Below are 26,272 nucleotides of genomic sequence, written 5' to 3'. Positions count from 1 at the left end.
ATGAATCCCAGGACTACGCTGCTAACACAGGAGGGTAAACTTTTAGCGGAGGAGTGCAAGTTATCGGGGTCATCCTGTGGCAAGGATGGCGTGTGCCAGCTGCAAGAGTCCTGGGCTCTTGAAGGGGAGGAATGTTATGGGGCAGGAAAAGGAAAAGAGAGTTGCAGAGCCATCGGAAGGGGAATTGGGAAGGTAAGGAACCTGTGGTAAGAACTGAGCAATAGGGGGGGCCAAACGGGATGGGCAGGGTTCTGAAATCCAAGCCTCAGCTTCTACCATCAGCCACTATCTCCTAGTTTATTCCCTGCCTTTTTATATATTTTTAATATGTTTTTTATTGATTTCAAAGAGAGAAAGGGAGGGGGAGAGAGAGATCTGAAACAACAATGATGAGAGTCATCGATCGGCTGCCTCCTGCACACCCCCTGCTGGGGATCAAGCCCGCAACCCAGGCATGTGAACTGACTGGGAATCGAACCCCAATCTCCTGGATCCTAGGTCGATGCTCAACCGCTGAGCCAGGCTGGCTGGGCCATTCCCTGCCTTTTTAATATACAGCAGATCTTATCTGTGTTTGTTAATGAATTAGATTCTGATGAGGAAAGAAAAGGGAGCAGGGTTTCAGAGAGCCCAGTCATTGCTTTACATGGAAGTGCTCGATAGCTTTCATTTATGCTACTTCATAGATATTTAAGACATACTTACACTTTAATTTGTTTGAATCTTTGTTGAGAATAAAATATTGAGTGGTGTAGAAACAAGAGAACTGGACAGGGAGTCAGCACTGGATAGGAACAGAGAATATCACTGAGCCACCAAGAGTTGATGTCCTTGTGCACAAAATAAGGTGAGGACTTGGTCTAGGTGTTCTAAAAGGCTTCTTTCAGTTCTGACACTCTATGACATTCATTCATTCATTCATTCATTCATTCATTCATTCAGTGCCAGGCATGATTCTCGGCACTGGGTGAACTGAACAGCCCCCATGGAGCTCACATTCTATTGGAAGAGACATAAACAGAAACATGTGTGTAGATAAATATTTAAAGATAAGATTCCAGGTAGTAAGTGCTATGAGGAAACATAGAGGGGAAGAGGAGGAGGTGACATTTGAACAGAAAAAGTGCGTCCTGTGGGTATCTGAGGTAAGGACGTTCCAAGGGAGGTATCGAGGTCCCTGGGAAGGCCCTGTTTCAGGAGCAGCGAGGAGGTGACAGGAGCCAGGAAGAAAGTGGCAGGCAATGAAGCAGGAGGCTGCTGGGTCCAGATCTAACAGGAACTTGGTCCCATGGCAGGTGATGGGGAAGCGGCCTTGGGAGCCTCTGACTGCCGTGTGCAGGGCAGAGCTGGGTTGAAGGGGAGATAAGTGGGCAGCCTGGAAGCAGGAGACCAGAGACAGACAGGAGGATCTTACTGTTAGAAATCTTGGTGAGGCATGACCGTGGTTTGGGCTAGAGTGGCAGTGACGGAGTGGTGAGCAATGGTTACATCTGGGATGTGTTCTGAAGGTAAAGCCATCCGGGATGTTGATGGATTGCCTGGGAATCACCAAGGAATGAGAACAAAGATGTTCCAAGGGTTGTGGCTGGAGCAACTAATGTCAGTCCCCTCATCTGGGTCGGGGTGCACGTGGCTGGGAAGGAGGCACAGAGCAAGAACTCGGACTTGCCAAGTTTAAGAACCCCAACTAGATATTTAAGTGAGGTCATTGAGAAGGGAGTTGGATATAAAAATCAGACACTTAAGAGGAGGGGGGAAGCTGGAGGTAGACATTCAAGTATCATCTCTGAACAGATGCATTTAAGACCATAGAGTTGACTGAGATTACCTATAGGACTGAAGTAAGAGCTCTGGGCCACCCCACATTTTGAGATCAGGGGGAAGAGAAACAGCTATCAAGAGAGACTGAGCAGCCCGGCCAGCGAGGCTCAGCAACTGAGCATCAACCTATGATCCAGGAGATCTTGGTTTGATTCCTGGTTTGGGCACTTGCCCCGGTTGCCTGGCTGGATCCCCGGTAAGGGGCGAGCAGGAAGCAACTGATCAATAACCCTCTCATCACTGATGTTTTTCTCTCCCTCTCCCTTCTTCTCTCTGAAATCAATAAAGACATACTTTAAAAAAAAAGAGAGACTGAGCAGCAGCTGCCAGTGAGAGAGGAGGGAACCCAGGAGAGTGTGTGCCCTAGTAGGTCAGAGAAAAAAGGGCTTCGAGAGAGGGAGGGGGAATTGTGCCTGACATTGCAGAGAGGTTAAGGTTCAGACTGAGAACTGATCGATGGGTTGGGCAAGACAGAGAGGAAGGGAGGAGTAGTTCAGTGCAGTGTCAAGGATAAAAGCTTAAATGGAGAATACTAAAGAGCAGGACTGGAGGAAGTAGGGAGACAGGGAGGCGAGATCACTCTAAGTGGTCTTCTTAGAAAGAGAAGAGAAAATGGGGAGGTAGCAGTGGGGGGATGTGGTGCATGAAGGGGATTTTTATTAAGATAGGAAGCACTGTGGCCAGTTTTCATGCTGTGTGGAATGATTCAGTAGAAGAGGAAACGCTGATGATGCAGAAAAGAAACAGAAATTATACGAAGAAAATCCTTGACTGGACAGGAGGGGCTGGGATTCAGTGCCAGAGAGAGAGGCTGAGAGGAGCAGGGACAGCTCAGCCACCGCAGGAAGGGCGGCGGACAGGCTGCCTGAGAGGCCTGGGAGATGAGGCAGGTCTGGTGTGATTGCTTCGATTTTCTCAGTGAAACAAAAAGGGTTGTCGGCTGGGAGCGAGAAATGGGAGGTCATGTTGGCGGCGTGAGGGAAGCCTGGGGTGGGGTAGCGGGTGACTTGAACAGGGACATGTAACGGGATTTCCAGCAGGTCACACACAACTGTGTACATAGAATCCTGCCGAGAGATTTGTGGTGACTGGAAGCGAAGGGAGGGTGAAGTCAGAGGATGAGGGGTCCATACACTACCTTGCACACATTTGGATAAATCCCTTAAGTTAAAAACATAATGGGACTTGGCCGGTGTTGGCAGAAGATCAATACTCATTCTGTTATAAATCTCAACCGCGGCTTCGACAATGTTGGTTGCAGTTTGCTTGACATCTGATGTGAAGTCACTCAAGAAGCCGTTTAAGATGGCCTAGAACCAGAAACATATATAGAAAGTTAGACTTTTTTTACACCAAAAATTTATCTTTCAAGTGTTCCAGATGTGATGACAATCTTTCTGCATTCCTTAAAGTGACCTCTGAGACCACAAGCGCAGAAGGTGGTAATGCACATGCCCATCAGCTACCAGAGGCCCTGTGTTTACCCGGTTTCTGCTCAGGGAGAGGACAGACGGGCTCTCCAGAAACACAGACTGTTTTGATGGTGGGGGTTTGGGAACAAATATGTTTTTTTTCCCCTTCTGGCCTCAGTTTAAATCCACACTCACCTGGAAAATCTGTTTCAGACTGTGCTCCGAGGGCATTGGGAGACACAGCATGCTGAAGTGTCGGATGAAGCGGGGGGTCACTGGGTTGCGGCCACCGCCTGGAGGTGCACAGGCTGATACAATCGTCACATCCTGTCCGGGGAGAAATCCACTTGGGTCACCCAGCAAAGGAAGAGATGAGATCTGTCCATTCCAATGGTAGGACTCTGAACCAACAATTTTTGAGGACCTACCCTCCGACAGCATTGCATTACGTTTTCCTACACATTCTCTCACTTGATCTTCATAAAACCCTAAGAGATCATGATTATTACCCGATATTTTAGATTTTTTAAAAAATAAAGGCCCTGGATAGTTAAATTGCTCAAGGTCACTCAGCTCACTCACCTGCCTTATAGAAACACTTCTATGTAAAAATGTAATCTTAAAACATTGTAAGAATTTTTATCTTAAGTTAAAATATATTCATTCAGCATATACTAAGTATAGTCGATTCTCATTATTTGTGATACTCATGTTCTATAAAGTCACCAGGAGCACTGAATTAACGTGCACTGAATAATTGCTCCTAGCGGAAATACGTGGTTAGGTTCCTCAGAGCCTCTGATCACATTTTCATCAACAGATCAATACGTGATATTGCAGTTGCCTCTGGTCTTGCCGCCTCTCTAGCCCCCCCTCCCCTGTAGCTAGGGAGATCTTTCCATGACATTTCCTTTAGAGGTTCCCCATCACTTAGAGGATAAATCCACATTTCTCATTATTGGAACCATGGCCTCTGCATTGGAACCATGGCCCCCTGGCGGACCCCTGCATTCCCCTCTGCTCTGGTGCTCACATTCCTCACCCCTGTGGTGTTCCACATGCCCTGCCTCTGAGATGCAAAACTCTCCCTTGCCTTGTTTTGCCATGCTCTGCCTGCAAAACCATGTTCTGACCTCACCTTCTCTGGGAAGGCTTGTCTCATTCTCAACCCACGCCCCAGCTCTGCCTCCCTCCTGCCTCTCTTTTTATCACCCTGTCTTATAAATACATGTCCATCTACCCTCCAAAGCTGAGCCCTCTGGGAGGTGGGAGCTGTCTCACTTGTCCATGAATCTCCTGAATCAAGCATGACAAGAACTCAACATGGACTGATGAACTGAATTACACATAAGAAACACTGAAGCCACAGGTCATGGGTTAAATTGTGTCTTTCTCTTCCTACTCCTGGCCAATCATATATTGAAGCTCTAATGCCCAGTATCTCAAAATGTGACTGTATTTGGAGATAGGCTGTCTAAAGAGGTAATTAATTTAAAATGAGGTCATGAGATGGAGCCCTAATCCAATATGACTAGTGTCCTTATAAGAGGAGGAAATTTGAACACAGATGGTTATACAGAGAAGATTATGAGAAGACAGAGGGAGAAGACAGCCGTCTGTAAGCCAAAGAGAGAAGCCTCAGCATAAACCAACCCCGATGACATCTTGACCTCAAACTTTCAGCCTCTAGAATGGTGAGAAAATACATTTCTGTTCTTTGAGTTGCTTTGTTATGGTGACCAGAGATTTTCAACCAGTGTGCCGCAGGAATTTTTAAAACATGCAATACCTGACTCTTTAATCAGGGGCACTGACCTCTTTTCCCTTAAGTTGTCAAATGAAAAATTGACAACAGCCAATACAATAGCCATCTGGTGTGAATGTGGTGTTTTGAACCATAAATATATAGGTCATATAATAGGATTGCATCTTATTGGTCACTTCACAAAATAAGGTTGCATCTGATTGGTTAATTCTTGGTAGCAGAAATCCTTATATACAAGTATAGACACCTGATTTTTTAAAATGTCACTTTGGAGCAAAAAGGGTAGGTAATTACTATTATTATTATTTTAGTAAATCAACCAAAATTATGCCTATTTTTTTTGTCAGGCTGGCAAAAATATAACATTTTTTGGTGTGCTACAGAACTTCAGTAATCAGTTTATGTGTGCCATGAGATGAAAAAGGCTGAAAATCGCTGTAATATACCATATTTCCTTGCTGTTTAAATGTAAACATGCGAAGTAATTTAAAACCTAGAATAACCTGTATGTCCTTCCAAAAGAGTTTGCTTCTGTCATAAAATCCACCAAAATCTTGATACTGCCGAAGCAATTCAATTGGAGGCTGAGAGCCATAGCGATCCAGTCTGGGCATATTTAAGTCGTCAACAAAAATCACAACACGTTTGTTTCTTGGTGCTCCTGGGGAATTAAAATGAATTTAAGAATTATGATTTGCCTTTGGAAAATGTAAAACAAAGTTTTGTAAGGCTTTGCACTCAAGGACCACCCTGTAGGTCATAATGAGCTCAGTTCTCTCAGGAGTGAGGGGGCCCCCAGCAGACTCCTGAACCCAGGAGGAGAGACCTTCCGGGCCCCTGCAGGGGGATGTGGACCCTGCCAGCATGTCCACATCGTCAGAAGGTCCCTCACCCTCACTTTCTGAGGTGCACAATGATGCCAGCTCTCTAGTCGGGTCCTGACCTTTCCCATTCCCAGCCACTCCCACTGCCCTCACCAACTATGGTGTTGCCTGACCATGGGGTGAGGAAGGTCATTTTCTTTTCACAAGAGGAAGCAGAACTCCAAAGGCTTCTTCATAGAAATGCCATCTTACCCCCCTCTACAGGGAAGATAGGGCCAGATATTCAACAACATCCGGATCACATCAACGTGAAATCTAGCACTGGAGCTGGACGGGGCCATATTTCACTCAAAGAAAATCAATATACACACTTTTCAGGAAGAAAAGAATGAGTTATCAGAGAAAAGCAAACCATGTAAGTCGAGGAGGTGACTCAGCCCACACTGGCATCCAGCATATGACAGTGCCAAGGTAACTGAGCCAAACCCAGTGTCCCCATCCATCCTCCAGCCCCTGGCAACCAAGAAACAGGACAGGAGGTGGGGAGGGGTTCGTAAGATTTGGGGCCCCCACAAAAAAGACTGGCATCCATTGCCCTGTGCCTACCTGAGCAGGACAAATGGAAGAGAGAGGGGGCAGTGAAGGAGCTGGTCCCCCAGCTTGACCGAGCAGGGCCTATTAGGTGACGGGCAATGTGGAAGGCAGCGGAGCTTGAGCTCCGGCTAGGACTCCACTCGGGAGGGCTGTGGGCTGGGCGAGTGGACCCCAGAAGCAAGAGGCTGCAGGATGTGCTCCTGGAGGGGGGGACGGAGGGAGCTGAGACCCTGGTTCTCAACATTAGGGAAGCTTCCAATAGGGAGGCCAGTGCTTGACTTGTGCACCACCCTTTTGGAAGCCCCTCAGAGAGCCAGCTCCTGGAAGCCCACCACACAGTGTGCAGAGTCATTTAGCGCCAGCCAGAGAAGCAGGGACAATCCACACAGAGGCCCGTCTAAACACCAGTCGAGGAGAAGACACTTGTCCTTTCTTTCTTCTCCCATGCCAACACACCAGAGCCTCCTGGAGGGCGGGAGGGAAGGGTACGAGAGCAGCAGCGCCCCTCTTCACCTCCAGCCCCTTGAGCCACAAGCCCAGCTTAGGACAGAGGAGGGGAAGAGCTTTCCCTTGGGTTTGGGATGGAAGCTTTACATTGAACCAGCCTCAAAATAACAAAGCGACCAGAAAGTTATGCTAGTTATCTAAGCAGTTAATAAGGAGGGGGAGGGAGATGCCACAAGCCTGGCTGAAAGTGTTCACTAAAAATAAAAAACACACAAAGTTTCATGCTTATTCTTGATTGAGTTCAGAGAACTCAGTGCACTCAGGCATAAAGAGGTTGTTTTGTTTGTTTAAAATAAAGGGGCATTAATACAGGTTTGAAAGCAGAGATGAGTAGAGAGGCGGAGGGCCATGGAGAAGCAGAGACTGAAGATGTGAGTTGAAGATGGTGACAGAAGTCAACTACCTGCTGGTTAACAGGAAGCTATCTAGATACACCAGCACAGGAGAGAATGTCATTAACGAAACCACCTTTACAATTAAATTAAGCAAAGGAAATATCCAATTGCAATGTTATTACATGCACTGTTTGTGTGACTTATTAACTTAACTTGTGCGAGACAAATGCAAATGGTAATTCTTACCGAGAATATTTTTTCTTTTCCTTTCCAGTTTTGACTCAATGATCTCTTGTGTTCTTGCAGATGAAGTTTGAGCAGAAAAATTGAGATAAACAGGAACATAGCCAGCTGACTCTTGAATTTTATTTAGCAATCCTTTTGCAATAACAGACTTTAAATTTAAACAAATGTTAATGATTTCACATTCAATATAATAACTTTCAACTGTCTTTGTCAGTAATAATTCAGTACAATGGGTAAGGAATAGGATAAAAGGAGAGAGGTTAAAGCCAGACTGAAATGTCTGTCTGTCTCTTCCTGGAGATTCCATTGAATTATATTTATTAGAGCCAAAGAAATATTCTAATCAGCTCTAGCTCAGCAAAAAGGTTTTATTTTAGTTTCAAACCAAAATACATCTTGGTTACTATCCAAGTCAATTTAAAAGCAAGAATCATGGAAGGGCACAAACTTCTTTTAGAAATAATTTAGAGGAAACAGTGAATCTGTTTATGTCGACTCCACTGGAAATCAAGACAGCCAAACAATCAGCATTCTCCTCTATATTCTACTTTTCTAAACATCGTTGCTATTTGAAGTAGAAGGAAATGGGCAGGAGGGAATAGACCGGCCTTCACCAATAGTCTACTAGGGACACAAACTGCTTGGCCAGCTCCTACCCTAACCTGTGCAGTGGCAGCCCTAGAAATTCCACAGGATGCAACATAAAAGCCCCCAAACACCAAACACTGGTCCCCAGGATCCTCTGGTTTATACAGTATTGACACCAAGGATTTATTTAGAAACTGGCAAACTTTGGAGTAATTTCCAAGGTGAGTAGAGGGTCAGCATAGTGACATTCTGAAAAAAATAATCAAAATTCAAAGGGATTTTCCTTGAGAAATAATGTGTTATTTATGGGCCTTACAATTCTAAGTCCACCACACCCTCATTTTTGGAAAGACCTTGTATGAGGAAGGTTTCTTACCTTTCCAACTCCAGTTGTCCCAGTAAATAATACCGAATGCCTCACTGCCAGTAGTTTTTCCATTAGGTACCCAAAGCGCACTGTGTCAACTGTGGGGACAAGCATTTCAAAAAACGGAACATCTCGGCTGTACTTGAAGGTGGGTATGATTCGTTCCCAGGGGTCCAGCCGTTTGGTGTCAAAGTCCATGTAAATGCTCCACAGATCGCCAGAACTGGGAAGCTGGAACATCAAATTAAGCACCACTTTCAATAGGATGGACACATGGCAATAGAAATATTCATAGAACATGAATGGATTTGGATTTCTTTTTTTTGTAGAAAAGTTGTTCTAGTATCAGAGTTTAATTCTTTAAACACAATCATGCAACACAATGCATAAAAAAATCTGATATATTGATTATATTAAAACCCCATATTAGCATCGTAAAGCATTTTCAATGCAATTCAACATCCTGGGGCTTACTTATGACAAATACTGTGCTTGTGCTTGGGGTCAAGTGAATGAGACCCAGCCTCTGCCTTCAATGACCCTGAAATTCACATGGGAGACACAAGGACATTCCTTTTTACCCAAGGAGGAAAAAGGTTCTAGTGGACTTTAGTACATCCACAGAGGAGAGATGGCTCATCTCTATTTGCAGGTTGGTTGAAGATTTAAGAAGGCTTCTAATAGGTGGTGATGCTACAGCTCTGACATGAAGGACAAACAAGAGTTAGATGGGCAAAGAAGGAATGGGGTGCGGATGAGGAAGCAGGGGTCAGGGGTCAGGTTTAGAAAACAGGTCATGAAGCTGAAGCCATGGAAAGTGCCATGGGTGCTGGGAACTATGAGAGCACTGCACACAGTGAGAGATGAGTCAGGGAACACAGACAGGGGCCAGGTTATAAAAAGCCTCACTTTTTAAAGTAGAGTTTGGAGCAAGAGTTCAGTAAAGGATTCTAAGTAGGTGGGTGACATGATTAGATTGCATTTCAGATTAGATTGTGTTTCGGCAGCTGTACAGAGCAGTGTTGTTTCAAGATTATTTGACAGCGATTCAGTAAGAAATCCGTTTGACAAGGTGACCTAGTACATACATATGTGTGTGTACAAGCATGTGTGATATTTACACCTTTTTTTTTTTTAAAAGCTTTAGAGGTATAACAATATATTTTATCAGATTTTAAGAATCCAGTTCAAACAGTTTTTACATATGTAAATTTCAATGTAACCATCCCTGGATCTCAATATAGGACATGTCCAGCACCTCAGCAAGCTCCTTTCTTCCCCTTCCCTGTCAGTATCAGCCACACCTGCAGCCTCCTCTGAGTTAAGTCACTAGTTTATCTCTCTGGCCTACTTGTCTACCCTTGCACTAATACTGCACTTTCTTAATTATTGTTGCCTTATAGTCTTAAATTCTCAAAGTCATGTAATTTAAGTCCTCCAAATTTGTTTTCCTTTTTTAAGATTCTTTTGATTATTATAGGTCTTTTACATTTTCATATAAGTTTTATAATAGGGTTGCCAAATTCCATAAAAATCTATCAGGATTTTGTAATTGGAATTGTCTTTTGTAATTGAATTTTCAGAACTGCCTGAGAGAACTCCATCTTAATAATGAATATTCTACTCCATGAACATAGTTTACCTCTCCATTTATTTAGATCTTTTAAAATTTCTCTTGGCAATGCTTTGTAATTTACAGTATAAAAGTCTTTCATTAGATTTGTTCCTAAGTATTTGCTATTTTGTTACTATTAAAATGATATTGCTTTAAAATTTCATTTTTTGAACTTTCTGTGGACCTTGTATCCAATGATCTTGCTAATTTACTTGTTAATTCTAATTATTTGTTTGTAGATTCTTTAGGATTTCTATTATTCACTTATGTTTCTGGCAAATAAGGACATTTTTATTTCTTCCTTTCCAAAGTTTATGTTTTATTTCTTTTTCTTGCCCTATTGCACTAGCTAGGATCTCCAGTATAGTGTTGACTAAAAGTTGTGATAGTGGCTATTTCTTTTTTAAAAACGAACAGTGACTCTTTCAATTGATTTCAAGATCAATTAATATATTGTATGTAACTTGTAATTTTAAAGGACACTGGCACAGAGGTTAGATTGGAGAACCAAAGGCAAGGGAATAATAAATTGGCTATTTTAACAACCTAGAAAAGAAATGATAAGAGTCTGAGTTATCCAGAGGCAATAAGGATGAAGTGATGAGGACATATTAGAAAAAAATAATTAGAAAAAAATTCACTCAACTTAGTGTTTCATTGATTGGAAAGCTGAGTAAAGAAAGGGAAATCTATAGGACTCTGAGTTCTGGCTAGTACTGGAAGGCTGTATGGCCATTAACTGAGACAAGGAATACAAATCCAACAGCCCATTTATTTGGGACTTGCAGACCGAAGGAGGTTTCCACCTTCTTATCTGGACTCCCTCCTGTTATCCAAGTAGCATTACCACTGTCATGACAGGGGCTGGCACTGTCCTGCTAAACATCCCGTGGTCATAATCCATCACCAGCTTCTCGTTGCAACTGAAGGGAAACACCAAAGTCCTTGCAATGGTCCATAAGGCCCTATATGTTTTGCTTCCCTGCTGTTTCTCTGACCTTCTCTCTACACACTCCCACGGTCGTCATTCCATTGTAACCTCACCAACCTCCTTGCTGTTTCTCAAAATTGCCAAGCAGTACTTACCAAGTAAAGGCCTTTGGAGTTGTTTCTCCTACCAACTGGAATGCTTTCCCCCTAAATAATCACTAGCTCTTTGACTTTTTTCAGAACTCTGTACAAATACGACCTTATTAGCAAAGCTTTCCTGGCTACCATGTATAAAATAGTTCCCCACTAATCTGCTTTTCCACCAACAGTGCACGAGGGTTCCCTTTTCTCCACATCCTTGCCAACACACTTGTTTGTTGATGGGAACCATTCTGACAGGTGTGAGGTGATATCTCATTGTGGCTTTAACCTTTCATATGTCTATATGAAATACTGCCAATAGTTTTAATAATGTCAGTTATGGCTATATTTTATCAAGTCTAGGATCCAATCCAAGATAATGTACTACATTTAGTTATATCGCTTTAGTGTTTTTTTTTATCTGGAAAAGTCCCCCAGTTTTCTTTGTCTCCCATGTCAGACATTTTTGAAGAGCACAGAGCAGTTTATTTTATAGACTGTTTATCTGTTTGGGTATTCCAGATATAATTCTCATCAACAGATTCAGGTTGTGCATTTTGGAAGAAATACCGCAGAAGCAAGATTGTATCCGTCTCAGTGTACCATGTCAGGAGGCATAAGTCTGTCCTAATATTGATGATATTAAATGGATCACTTACTTAGGTGGTATCTACAAGGCTTTTTATTGCAATGATACTATTTTTCTTTCCAATTAAGCAATGATTTGTACGAGATACTTTGAAACTATGTATTTTTCTTATCAAAGCTTCACCCACTAGTTTTAGTATATATTGATAATTCTTGCCTAACCCAATTATTACCACAATATTTGCAAAGTAATGACTTTCTGAGTCCGGATTTTCTCTTCTACAGATCGGTTGGTATTCTACCATAATGAAGAGCTCTTCCTTCTCCCCCATGGATTTATTTCTTCAGGTACATTTTTATTATCAGTGTGGACTCTCAGATTTCAAGTTCATTCAAAGGCTTGTAATCCCATACTATCATTGTTTATTTTGATGCTCAAATCTGCCCAGATTTGGCCAGTGGGAGCCCCTTCAAACTGGCTCCCGTGCTCTTTTGACACGTCCCATCCATCATTCTTTGAGTCTGTTTTTAGTATCTGACATAAGATGTTCCAGTCTCGCTTTGCACTTTCCCTGCCCCAGTTCTGGAATAAGCTGCTGTTTTCACTAAGGAGCCTTAGGTCCCTTTTGTGGAGAACGGTAGTTAGGAATCAGCATACTGGGTTGTGCTCATTGCTACTGAGATGTCATTGCTTCTAGGTCCCCTTAGCACACAGAATTACGAAATTTATGTTTGTACAAATGCAAACGTATGGAATCCATGAGTACCAATATCTCTGACTGTAATCCAGTAACACAGGGTGCATTCTAATCTTTCCTTTCCCATACCTGCAAATCCCTTCTCTAACAGTGAGAAGCCTGTTGCCATATCCTCAGTATATTTATTCATTAGCTCAGTCTTAGAAGGTACACAAAGTAGTTCACAATTGCAAGACCACAACACTGTGAAGCATAAGTTTACTGACTGGAATTCAATATTCATTTATAGTATGGATTTTTAAATAGTTTTATACCTTAATTTCTTCATATGGCCAGAAGACTCCTAAAAAATTTGCAACAATAACTGTTATCTATGGTTAAGAAAAGTGAGTGATTTTAGAAACTCTTTTAGTGAATTTATATTTGCAGTAGAACTAAGGCTTTTAAGGTTTTAGTCTTGAAGTTCAGCTTTAATGATTTAGAACTAATATGTTAAAATTAAATTTATTTGGACCTTACCCTGGCATCAGGATTGTCATCGACTTGTGTTCTAATAAATGTATCAAAAGAATCCCAGTAGTTTTCAGTTAGATTTCCACCCAAAGACCATAAATAACAGAATATAAAAGTCTGACACAGTATTGTGTTCAGTTTTGATTGTTCCTGAAAGAGCAAAGAGAAAAAATTTTAATATTTCAGGTTAACATAAAAAGAATCCTAAATTGCAAAATCAAAAGACTGTTGTGGGTTTCTGTGTGTGCAGATTCATACATTTTTAAAAGGGCACAGTGTAGGTTTCCTATACTTCATTTAATAGTTCACAAAGCAATGTTTTAAAGTAGTACAAAGTTAAATACTCTGATGAGAAAGTGAGTGGCAAAGAGTGTCCAAAAAAACCTCTCAAGGTTGTTTTTCAACTGACCATCATAACTCTGTATATTCCTGCATGAAGGTATTTAAGCAGCTGCTGACAGACACATATTACAAATACATTTTAAACTGTACGGGAATTTAAACATTGAATATAAGAGTAAATTATAGGCTTTCTAGCATTCAACTTTTAGATTCTATTAATTTATTCACATTCATTAGTCCCCTGAAAAGTTAACTTGAAAATTGATATTACAGAAAATTTGGAGTCATTTATTTGCAAAGGAGCTATACAATAATCTCATTCTTTTAGCTTTATAGCAGTAATAAAACCTTTTATACCATTGTGAAATTAATTGCATCTTTCCCAATTATCAAAGATTCCAATAAGCAGCAGAGTGTGGTCACTTTGCTAATGTCCACTTGTGGCATCCCTTGGCTGCATTTTTTATTGATAAAATGTAAACCATCATCAACATAACGCTGGAAAAGGTTCAATATAAATTCTTGGGTTTCCTCGTTCAGCTGAAAATAAAACAAACAAATAATACTTTAGCAAGACCAGATGAAATATGTAATTAAGTTTAGAAAATGGGTTGGTTTACATCTTTATATTGTAATATATTTTGTGACTTTTAGACTAAAAGGTATAAATATTAAAGATATAAAATAAATAAAAATTTTAAAAACCTCCTATGACTTGGGACACATGGGAAGATTCTGGGCAGCTGATAATGTCTGACATCTTGACCTAGTAATGGGTACACAGGTGTTTATTTTATACTCATTTGTTAAATTGCCAATATGTATTTCACGCAGTCTTCTATGTTGATATCTCTCACAATTAGGAACATGGAAAAGGTAGAACCATAAAAGAAAACATTGAAGAGTATCTACTAAACACCAATACCCCCACGCACTGATGAGGCTGTGGAGCAAACAGGAACTCTCGGGGACTGCTAGTGGGAATGTGAAGTGGCACAGCCACTTCGAGAGACAGCCTGGCAGTTTTTTACAACACTGAGCACAGTTTTACCATATGATCCAGCAATCACACTCCTATATGTTTACCCAAATGAGCTGAAAACTAAGTCCACACAAAAGCCTGAACATGGACATCTATAGGAATTTTTTTCCAGTTTTATTAAAGAATAATTGACATACATCGCTGTGCTAGTTTAAGGTGTACAGCATTGTGGTTTGATTTATACATACAGGTGACCCTTGAATAACATGGGGGGTGGGGTGCGAACGCCCACGCAGCTGAAATTCAACCTCAAATCCAACCAACTGTGGGTCGAAACCAGGATTTTCAATCAGTGGTTGGGAATCTATGGTTGGGAATGGGAAAATACGGTTGCTGGTCTGCATTTGGTTGAATTCCCCAGATGCAAAACCCATGGATACAAGAAGTTGACTGCATTTATTGATAAAAATCCATGTATTAAAAGGACCTGCACAGTTCAAACCTGTGTTGTTCAAGGTGAAATGATTACCACAAAACAGTTAACATCCATCATTTCACATAAATACAGTAAAAAAGAACATAAGAGCTCTTAGGATCCACTCTCTTAACAACTCTTTTGTATGCCAGTGTAAATTACAGTCATTCGTAATTGCCAGAACTTGGCAGCAATTGAACTGTCCTTCGTAGGTGAGTGAATAAACTTGGTGAATCTACACAAGGAAATATTATTCCATGATAGAAAAGAAAGAACTGTCAAGCCACAGAAGGGCACGGAGGAACCTTAAGTGCATATTACTAAATGAAAAAGCCAGCTGAAAAAGCTACCCACTGTGTGATTCCAACTACATGATATATATATTTTTAAAATATATCTTTATTGATTTCAGAGAGAGGAAAGGAGAGGGAGAGAGAGAGACAGAAACATCAATGATGAGAGAGTCATTGATTGGCTGCAGCCCGCAACCTGGGCATGTGCCCTGACCGGGAATCGAACCCTGATCACCTGGATCCTAGGTCGACACTTAACCGCTGAGCCACGCCCGGCCGGGCTACATGATATTTTGGAAAAGACAAAGCTACGGAGACAGTGAGAGCTCAGTGGTGGGTGGGTGTTGAGGGAGAGCAGACAGATGAAGAGATGGAACACAGATTTTTAAGGCCATGAAACTTCTGTGTGATACTACAGCGGTGGATACATGACATTGTGTGTTTGTGAAACCCACAGAATTGTACAATGCAAAGAATAATCCCTAATGCAAACAATGGACTTTAGTTTATGTATCAATGCATCATTATTGATAATATATCATCAATGTATCAATATTGATATGCTAATAATATATCAACAATATACCAATATCAATGATGTATTATTGACGATATTGATTCATCAATTTTAAGAGATGTGCCACAGCAATGCAACATGTTAGTAACAATAGAAACTATGTTTGGGGAAGAGAGAATGAGAGAACTCTCTGTACTCTGTTAACATTTTCTGTAAACCTAAAACTGTTGTAAGTAATGAAGTCTATTAATTAAAAAAAAGTAAATTTGGGAAGGTTTAAAATCTTATGGGAGTGGCCATGATAAATTCTCAATTCTGCCAAGTACTTTCTTTAATCAGAACTCTGAGACTGGATCACGATAGTGATAAGATGCTGATGCCCAAGAATGAGGGAAACAAGTTATCTAATTCATCTTTGGACAGGGAAAGGCAGGAAGAAGGTGGCTTTTTTCTTGGAGGGGCGCCCGGGATGCTGGAAAACACTTCCGAAGATGACTTGTTAAATAAGGGAAAGAGAAATTCTATTTTAGAATGGAGAGGATACAGAAGTTAATACAGAACAAGCTGTTGGGAGTAACAATTTACAAGTTACTTCGCTTGGGGCAGAATGGTACTTCTGAGGTTAGACTCTGTCTGGGGTCCTGAGCCTATGACTGAGTGGGAGGTCACCTGGTTTTCTCCTCTCTCTGGCTCTCAGAGATGTTAGGGATTCCTAAAATCTAAAAATTATGGCAGCTAGTACCTGGACTGAAATGTCTTTTTCTTCATTGTGATCCCTCTCATTACATCGGGCCTCCTGTAGTCTTTTTTAATGCCCCAGCCTGTGCTAGCTGCGTTCTGGAGGAGTCAAGGAAGTGGTTTGTGTTTGTCCTTGAGAGGAACCAGTCTGGGAAGAAGCCGGGCAGAGTACACAGGAACCAGAGTGATGAGGCAGACTGGCAGGCGGAGGTAATAAATCATGAGGGCAGATTTGGGGAGTAGATACACATCCCCAGAGAATCCCCTCAATCAAGCCCAATGAAGCCTTATGTTACTGCAATGTGGGCACTCAAGGGAAGTGTGAGCCTTGATACACTGAGACACTGGGGAGTCTCTGGTTGCACTTACTTTTTTAGAAATACCCTTCATCCAGGTTTTAACGTAAGGCATCCATTTCAGCTCCTCAGGATCCACAAACACCATCCCACATCGACTGACTGTAGCAGGAGAGGCAACCTTTAGGTCTTGCACCTAAAATGAAAGTCAAACACGAAACAGCTAATATGATATTTCCTTATTACTGCACCTTCAATGTTAGTGAATCACATGTTCAAAGTTTAACGCTGAAAGGCTTTATGTGGGAGACAGTGGGAGAGTGGCTGTAAGTAACCAGAAAGGGGAAGGAACGCTAAGTGAAACGTAAGGTGAAAACACCTCTTAAGTACAGGAGGATACTGTGGACGCCTTAAGGGGGATACTGTCAAATTCCTTTTCCTTTCTCTTTTTCTGTTTCATTCTTGTACCAACACCTAGTCTAATACCTAGCATACAGTAGGCATTCAATCAATGTTTGATGAATGAGTACACTAGGGATACTGTCTCCCATATGTCACTGTAATTGGTCCACACTACTCTTTCAAACCCTCCATCAAATATTCATAGCACACTAGGGTAATTTATTCACTTTACATGCAATAATTTTTAACTCTGAAAGCATTTCAAATCATGTGAATTCATCTCTACATATTAAATACTTTTAAAGGAAAAAGAACAAGTTCTGGGCAGCCAAGAATTTATTGTATTTCCCGTTTATAGAGAGACAGGAATGTTTGAGAGACTTTGGTTGTCAAGACGGACAATACATTACAAAAAGACAATTTAATAATTATTTGGTACATAAACAAAACACAATGGTTGGCCCTATTGTAAATGATACATCAGTGTGAGAAAAATAATTATGATGGTATGCCAATCTAACATTTCTTCACTCCAGAGTATGCCATATATATTTGATACTGTTGTAATTAACCTAGTTATTAATAACAGGAAAGGGAAGGTCAAATATTATAGGTGTCACTTGGGCAGCTTCGTTAGGAAGCTACAACTTTATACTCCCCAGGGGTCCAAGAGAGAAAAGATAGATGCATGCCCAGTAAAGCTGGGGGACTAGCAAAGGTGCTTGGTGTCTGTGACACCTGGGAACAGGTCATTGGCCAGGATGGGTGTGGCCACTGTAAGGCTATGAAATTTGGGATAATTCCCCAAACAAAGGAGTGTGCCTTTCTTGTTGCTCTTTCTGCCCTTGGGACTCTTGTTGCAGGGAGCTCGCTCTCCTGGCAGCTCTGCATTTGCCCACCTGGCCCACAGCCCTGTGGACCCCCATACACAATGGACTAATGGACTGTAACTAGCCTACTGGTGAACTGGACCCAGCTGCAACATGGAAACTCTGGACCCTGGCTTTGCTTCTGCACTCCTATAACTGGACTAAGGGAAATGGGACTTTGGAAACCCAGGGGTGTAATTTCATGCAAATAAAAATCACTCCTTCTCTCGTATGGGTTTCAGAAAATTCTTTTTCTGGAGATATTGTAAGGAATCAACCCCCAGCACTCAATGGGAAAAGGGATGCCCCAACTTCCCCGATAACATATTTACCTCGAAAAGCATGTGGATCTGAGGTGTGAGTTTAATCCTCTCGCTGTTAGCCAGGCAAAGCATCTTGTTATCATCCAATACAGTGTTCATGTTTTCAATCCAAAGGGCATCCACTGGCCCATCACTGATTATCCATTTATGGTCTTCGGAAGTGTCGTTCACAGCTGCTCGGACACTCAATGCCATCAGACCATCTTTCCACTCCAAGGTTATGCTATTTACTTCGCCATATAACTCACCCATTGTAATTGATTTAGGATTAAGAACGTATGTTTTAACTGGTTGGTAAAAGGGATTGTCCACTCCAAGTTTCTGCAAATTCCCTAAAGTTTCTGCAAGTATTCGGTAAACTGTGGTCTTGCCACCTCCAGTTGGGCCAACTAACATAACACCATGCCTTACTAGCATAGTTTCATAGAACTGTATCACTTTTTCAACCATACACATCTCAGGCTGGAGATTTTGTCCATTCATGACATCTATAATTGTTGACTGCAATATACCATAATCGTGTTCTGGAATTTGGACTCCAGGGAAAAGGTCAGATATGATTCCACTGAAATAACAAAAATAAAATCAATTAAGAACCACAGGTCACTGAGTTTTCCCCATTTTTGTTACAATTAACTGATTAAACATTAAAATGAATCTTATTTTTTTCACTGATCTTTTCCTCCAAACATGCACAGTACTAGTATGTCCTGCATGTTATACCAGAATCTATCATTTCTCTGATATTGTGCTTGATTTTGCTTGTTTATTGTACTATAAATCAATGTTCTTAAGTATACTGGGAGCTTTCTGAGGTAAAGAATATCTCTTATGTTTCTGTATTGTCCATAGTACATGGCATAGTGCCAAGGTGGTGAATCTATCAGTTTATTTTTAATTTATTTCTAACTCAACTTTTCCCAAATGCACTTATGTGTGCTTACACCTGTATGTAGACACTCAGAAAAACAAGATGGAAATAAAAATAGAAACTTAGTATGAGGTAAAAAAGGAAGTAAAGGAAAAATTGACTTTCTGTGGAAAACAGTTAATTTGGGGTGTTTCTATGGGTAAAAAAGAAGTTAAATCCCTACCTCACACTATACACACAAATGCATTTGAGATACAGTAAAGATTTTAATGTAAAATGTCAACAAAGGAACTAGATGAAAATATAAGAGATGAATTTTGCGCCACTGTGGTAACAAGGTCTTTCTAAGAAAGACCAGAATTCTAAGAAAGACAAGAATTCTATAACTGTAAATAATGGTGATAAAGTAAAAAAAAAAAAATAAAAACAAGTAAAAAATAATCTTCTGTGAGATAAAAGGCTTTATATACAAACTTAAAATAATGAATGATGGAGAAATATTTTCAGTTTTTATGCCAGATAGAATTTATGAGTTTCAAAAATCAGTAAATAAAAGAACAAAATAGCACAATGCTCTTAGAATAATAAATATACATAACTTATGAACATAAGAAATGATACTAATAATTAAAGAAATGCATGCATTAAAGATTTCTGGTCTCTCTTTAAAACATTTAAAGGGAAATGGGCATTGCCATAAAGCCATTTATATAAATATAAAATGTCTTTGGAGGACATCTTGACAGATTATCTAAATTAAAAATGCCTATTACCCTATGACCTAGCCAACTTACTTCCGGGAATCTCAATTATAGAAATATCATAAGTGTGCAGAGATAAATGTATAGAAATTTTCATTATTGTATCCCACCAAAAGGAGCAGACACGTTCTTGGAAACAGGGGCACTGATAGAAGACAAGGGCAAAGGGAATCCCAGCACAGCCATAAACGGACATCCCTGATGACAGATGTGCACCGGGGTCATGGGCAAGCAGCCCAGATTAGAGCAGGACAGAGGCTCCAATGAGGCAAGTTCAAAAGAATATTTTGGTTAATTGAAGGGGTTTTTGTTTTGTTTGCTCGTTTGTTTGTTTTCAGGAGATCTACATTCTGGCAGAATTAGGAGACAAGTTAATGATAGGTTTATAGGAAAGTAGGTAAAGGAATGAGAACGAAGATAATAAATGTAGGGAAAATAAAAAAGCTAGATCATTTAATAACAAGGGAAATATTGCTTAGCTGTGGATAATGTTTATATAGCTATGATATAAAGCACTGAAACCCTAGATATTTTGCTCAAGTTGCACTACAATATAAATATGCGGAAAGGATGGGTCAAGGGAAGAGCTGTATGTGCGTAATAGATAGTATCTAAAACTGAAACATCAAGAAATGGCAAAAAGGTGGTACTAGAAATATGAAGGGAAATAGCAAAATGAATGAAAGAATTGATGGGAAAATGGTTTGCTTTGGGAAGTTAGTGAAGGGCAAGGAACTACTGTTTTTCATGAGACTAATTTATGACACTATTTTATTTTTAAAATTACTACATGTCTGTCTTAGATAAACATAAAACTAATTAATGGAAGTAGAAATACATAGATAAAAGCAATCACATTTATCTTAAGCTCAAATCTGATTCTATGGGGGATGGGAAATTTCTTAGATCAGGAACTTATAACCAAATAGTAATTTGTATAGCATACAGCCTGATGATCAATATTTTGGAAAACACACACACACACACACACAAATAACTGGATGGCTGCTAAAATTTTAGTACTTTTATTTTATTTTATACTATTTTGTTGTTGTTAACCCTTATCTGAGGATATTGTTTTCATTGATTTTTTTAGAGAGTGGAAGGGAGGAGGGGAGACAGAGAGAGAAACATCGAAGTGAGAGAGACACATCCATGGGTTGCCTCCCGCACGCGCACCGACCAGGGCCAGGGGTCCAGCCTGCAGCCCAGGTACAGGTACATGCCCTTGACCAGAACTGAACTGAGACCCTTCAGTCTGCTGGCTAATGCTCTGACCACTGAGCAAAATCGGCTAGGGCAGTGCCTTTATTTTAAATCAGCATTTTTTAAAAACTGCAATAAGATCGCTAGTCAAGATGAGAAAGTCATCACCTTGTTAGAGACAGATGTGCTTGCAGATTAGACTATCCCTTACCTCTACACACAGCTATGCTTTACTCTGTAACACCTAGAAACTTACCCGGCCCTAGCTGGTTTGGCTCAGTAATTAGAGCATCAGCCCGCAGACTGAAGGGTCCTGGGTTCGATTCCTGCCAAGGGCACGTACCTCAGCTGCAGGCTCAATCCCTGGCCCTGGTTTGCTCAAGAGCAGGAGGCAGCCAATCAACGTGTCTCTCTCACATCAATGTTTCTCTCTCTCCCCCCCTTCCCCCTTCCACTCTCTGAAATACAATGGAAATAATATCCTGGGGTGAGGGTATAAAAAAACACACTAACAAACAAACTTACCCGAACAGAACAGCGTCATCTGTTAGGAACTTCGGCAGGTTGGAGTCTCGCAGTGCTCTTATCAACACCACATCTTCACTAAGGTCTGGGTTCTCTCTTTTTAAAGACCTAAATGTAAAAGGATAACTCAGATGACATTAAGAGAACATAGTATTGAATATGATTTTCCAAACCCATGGGTCAGGTGTTCTACGTGCAGAAAACTGTAGGGGGCGCCCGCTGCAGGTTCCTGCTGGGAGGGGAAGAGCATGTTCCCTTCATCCTGAGGGTCCATCTCCATCAGAGCATGCACAGGACTCAGGTCCTGGCTACAAAGCCTTGAGAATGGCAAGGACACTTTCTCAAACTCCCACATCAGTCCTCCCTGAATTTACATGCGTCCCTGGATGCATCATGATGACTGACATCCCTGTGACTCTTTTCTCTCAGCCCAGAACACTCCACTTTGCTCTTTTGCTGGCACTTACTTCCCCTTTGAAACCCAACCCAATGACTCCCTCCTCTAGAAAGTTCCTCCATCCCTCGCAGCAAGCCTTGGGCACAGCCCTGTGGTTGCCCTCACTACATCGTATCCTAGATGATTGCTCATTTGTCTGTCTCGCCCACTGGGTTGTAGTTGTGGTCTTTTGAGTGCAAGAGTATCTGAACTCCTTAGCGTTCCTTCTCCTTAAGTGGTGATCCTGTGAAAAGGAGAAATACTGTATCTGGGGAGGTTCAAAGAAAGGACAGAGGATATAGAAGGGCAGAGATATTTGTGCAAAACCCAGGGATACAGGAGCCAGGCTGAAGGGGCCCTGGATGTGCAGAGCTCAGACCAGCAAGTCACAGCCTGAGAGGAAGGCAAGAGAGGAGACAGTCCCTCAGAGACTCTGGCCAAGCTGCGATTCCAGAGGCAGGAGTTTCAAGAAGATATGAAGGGAGAGGTTGGGGCCTGAAAAAAGAAAAGGCTCGTGCTTTACTAGAACTAGAAAGCAGCTCCGCCCTGGCCCATACTGTAAGGACAGAGGTGAAGTCTTGGACAAAAGCCTGGATGGAACACAGAATGATAAAACTGAAGTTTTCCGAATGTTTCAGGCTTTTTCAGGTGACATGTACGACTTAATTGTTGTACATGCATAACAAGCCATGTGCCTTTTAAGTCTAGTCGTCGGTCTTATGTTCGTAAAAGCTTTTGTGCATTAAAACTCAACATATGTGATAAGTTCAGGAGGAAATGAAAGTTAGCCAAAGCCTAGTCTAGATTCAGGTCCGGTCTGGGGCAACTGGGTTGGGCTCACAGTGAAGAACTGACATGGGAGGAGGAGAGATGCCCCATCTCACAGTGGAATAGGAGTGTCAAGATAAGAATGACGACAACAGCAACAGCTAACATTTATTAATCACTTCCTATATTACTTTAAGAACCGTCTGAATCACCCACTTCACGCAGCTGATTGCACGTTCTGACGTTTCACCGTTGGCCACCTTGGTTTCTTACCCAGCCATGACCAGCACAGACTTCACAGCTCTCATGCCAAAGTCATAGTGATCTTGCTGAGAGAGCTGCTCGCTGCAGAGCTTATACATCTGAGTCATTTTTCTTGCTAATATTTTACTGGATTCAAATCCTTCAGAATACAGAATGACCTAGAAAAAGTATAATGCAATGCTTTTTATACTATACTGACAAAAAAATATTGGCATAATACCATGGTACTCAAAATCTACTTTAGGTGTTACAGCTCTCCAAGTTGTTATATCAGTTCACAAAGAATTATAAAAATTGAAAGGAAAAGGGTTTTCCATGCCACAAGAAGGTGGAAGCTTGGGATATTGTATGGGGAGGCCTGAGCTCTGATTCTGGTTTCTTTCTATAGAGGGCAATGTGGCCTTAGTGACACTTGATTCAAAGAATGGAGAACCCACTGCTTGAAAATATTCCCATCACGGAGGTTGGATGATAGTATAAGGCCTGAGCACAAAAGCAAGACCTGAGCCTCTCACATCTGAAGGTACAGGCTTCCCAGGAGTCCAGGGAAGCTACCCGCAGATCTGCAGCCTCTCCCCTGCCCTAAGAGGCTACCATGCCTCGGGCAAGTTTTTGCAGCCTTGGTTAATAAATCAATAACACAGTGGCGGTGGTGTGGGCCCTTCCTCCAATCCATAATCTACTTGTATTACTGCCACTGGCCTCCGGATGGGGATTTGAGATGATACAGAGATTTCTCACTGGTGTTTTGTTTGGTTTGCTCTACCACCAATTAGCACTGAGCTCTGCACACTGCAGGCGATTAAGAACATTTACTGATGACAGCTGACTCATTCAATCTGTAACCACAATAGGAAAAGCACTCAGTAGGCTGTTTTTTAATTTCTTCAATTAATTACTGAGTAATATAACAATAGGATGAAACTTGAGATGTGAACAAAATGTTGGACCGAGTTCTAAACCTGGTTTTCTTCCTACCAGTTTTGGACAATGAGTGTCATTCATTGTCCCTGTCCACAGAGGGTCTAGAGTGAAGACACCACCTGCCTTAAGAGCCTGCCACCCCACCATGACCTCAGGAGGGGTTTGGGGACCTATGAGATGATGTACGAATTATACTAATAAAAGCTATAATTTTTCTAATGATAGGATTTGTTATGGTTTATTCTATTCTTAGGTAATTACTTTTACTTCATATAAAGGGCTATTCTAAATTAGCTGTTATCAAAGGAATTAATAGCCACAGGAGTAACCTGTGCTTGAAATGCAGCGCTGAGCACACACCGCCTTCTGGAGTCCTGAAAATGTCTTACACTTTGGTCTTGATGGTCACACGGGGAATCCATGTGTAAGAACTCCCTGAGTTGTACTCCTATGATCTGTGCACTTTACTATATATAAATTATCCCTCTGTAAAAAGTGCCAAGAAAAACTCCATTGGTTCTTTGTTAGTATGAAGACACCAAAACCAGTTGAAATAGAAAGATTCCTAGATAGACACAGAATAAATGCAACACAAATAATTAATGATAACTATTTTTCACGAAGCTGATACAGACTTACATCCCCACCCTCCATCACAGTGATGAGCATTGCTGCCACTCAGCATCCCTTGACTCTAATACAAAATAGTGCACAAAGAGCAAGAATAATATGGTATTTTTAGAAGGAATCCAGACATTTTAATTCCTAGAGATGTCCTGATAAACTCCAATGAGCTGCCTAATTAAACTCATTGATTCATCCCAGTTTTAAGGACCTACTATATTCCAGACAACATTCTAGGCATTTAGGGATATAGCATTTACACAGAGAGAGAGAGAGAGAGAGGAGAGAAAAGAGAGAGAGACAGCCAGAGGAAACAAAACATTTTAAGTGATAACAATCATATCTTATTCTTATGAGCAAACAATGATGTACATCCTTTGCCAGGGCGCATTCATAAAGAAACTTTCTACTTCAAAAGAATCAAATGGTAAATAAAAGAAACAAGCTCAAACTGTTCCTGCTTTATGATGTGAAGCTCACCTCTGCAATCAAGGCATAATTTGGAACCATCATTGCAAAAGGTCTAAACAGGGCTTTCAAATTATCTGGCAGTTCGGTTCTGCCTGCGTATCCAGGATTCATGGTGATGAAGGCTGCACAAGTCATCACCAGCTTTATTTCCCGCCCCTCAAACATGAATCTAGAGAGCTGTTTAAAGGAAAGAGAAAGGGTAAGTTAACACTTCTCCAAACATCTGTAAACTCTTTCACATGATTACTAGTGGAGTTAAAATTTGTGGAATAGAGCATTCATCACGCAAAGACATCTGAATTCTGCTGTTGGACAACAGGTGACATTTGTCTCCTGATTCTGTCCTACCCACTCCCAATCTCTTCTGGGCTCAGTGTTTCCTGTTCTCTGCCTCCCTGCCCCTATCTTGCCCAATTAGTCTCTTCCTGCCTTGTCCAGTCCTGCAGTCTTCTAGGCCTCAACATCTTTTGCTGAGCTTCTTCAATTCAACTTAGGCTTAATGGCCACTAATCCTCTCCAGCCGCACTTTCTGGTTTTCCCCAATAGAAGCTAGAGTGGAGGTGTGTACAAAGCCCACAGGGAGCAAAGCCCACAGGAGGGGGAAGTCTGCTGGAGAAATGAGGAATGGGGAGAGGCATTTCACCCAGACAACCAGGGGCAGCTATTCCAGTGAAAAGGTGCAGAAACAAGAAACTACACTGCGTGCCCAGGGAATGAGGAGCTACTCGCTCGGCCAAGGGTGGAGTTCTAGAAGGAAAGTGTAGGTAGGCCGAGGCCTGAGCATCAGGAATCTTGCATGCTGGACTAAGGAATTTAGATTTTGTCCTACGGGTGGGAGAAGCAGAGAAGAATTTTGAGCAGCGTGATGGGGTCAAAGGTAGCAGTGGAGAGGTTGGACAGGGCGTCCAGTAAGGAAATGTTATTGGGAAATGCAGAGAGCCAGAATTATGGGGTTATCATTGGGGACAAGAGGCACCTAGCGGGTAAAATTAAGTGGACTTGGTGATGGATGGCATGGGGTTGATAGTAATGGGGAAAATTCAAGATGACTTCCAGGTCCAGCTGGGCCACTGGATGAAGGCACCATTAAGAATACGAAGAATACAGGGGAAGACCGGGATGGAGCTGGGAGATGTGTCATATCCTGGAGCAGAACACGCTGGATGGTACAAGAGACAAGTACTGCTGCCACTAAATTGCTCTTTGTGTTATTGAAACCTGCAAATTTCTTTGCTTTAGTT

General features: G+C 41.5%; 1 protein-coding gene across 1 annotated transcript in view; it reads right to left on the bottom strand.

Annotated features, from left to right (window-relative positions):
• The window catches only part of DNAH6 (dynein axonemal heavy chain 6), a 174,706-nt gene that overhangs the window by 77,122 nt on the left and 71,312 nt on the right, over positions 1-26,272 (bottom strand). Inside the window, exons 31-42 of the mRNA XM_016202528.2 lie at positions 25,041-25,208; positions 23,022-23,170; positions 21,545-21,652; positions 18,191-18,746; positions 16,661-16,783; positions 13,644-13,826; positions 12,951-13,094; positions 8,469-8,690; positions 7,505-7,652; positions 5,502-5,659; positions 3,429-3,560; positions 2,960-3,131 (exon numbers count right to left, since the gene is read on the bottom strand). Of these exons, the coding sequence (XP_016058014.2) occupies positions 2,960-3,131; positions 3,429-3,560; positions 5,502-5,659; positions 7,505-7,652; positions 8,469-8,690; positions 12,951-13,094; positions 13,644-13,826; positions 16,661-16,783; positions 18,191-18,746; positions 21,545-21,652; positions 23,022-23,170; positions 25,041-25,208 (2,263 nt within the window). The remainder of the gene's footprint in view (positions 1-2,959; positions 3,132-3,428; positions 3,561-5,501; positions 5,660-7,504; positions 7,653-8,468; positions 8,691-12,950; positions 13,095-13,643; positions 13,827-16,660; positions 16,784-18,190; positions 18,747-21,544; positions 21,653-23,021; positions 23,171-25,040; positions 25,209-26,272) is intronic.

The sequence above is a fragment of the Miniopterus natalensis genome, chromosome 13 (genome assembly GCF_054644295.1).
Source record: "Miniopterus natalensis isolate mMinNat1 chromosome 13, mMinNat1.hap1, whole genome shotgun sequence".
NCBI classification, from domain to species: Eukaryota; Metazoa; Chordata; class Mammalia; order Chiroptera; family Miniopteridae; genus Miniopterus; species Miniopterus natalensis.
This window is presented reverse-complemented; position numbering and strand designations above follow the sequence as displayed.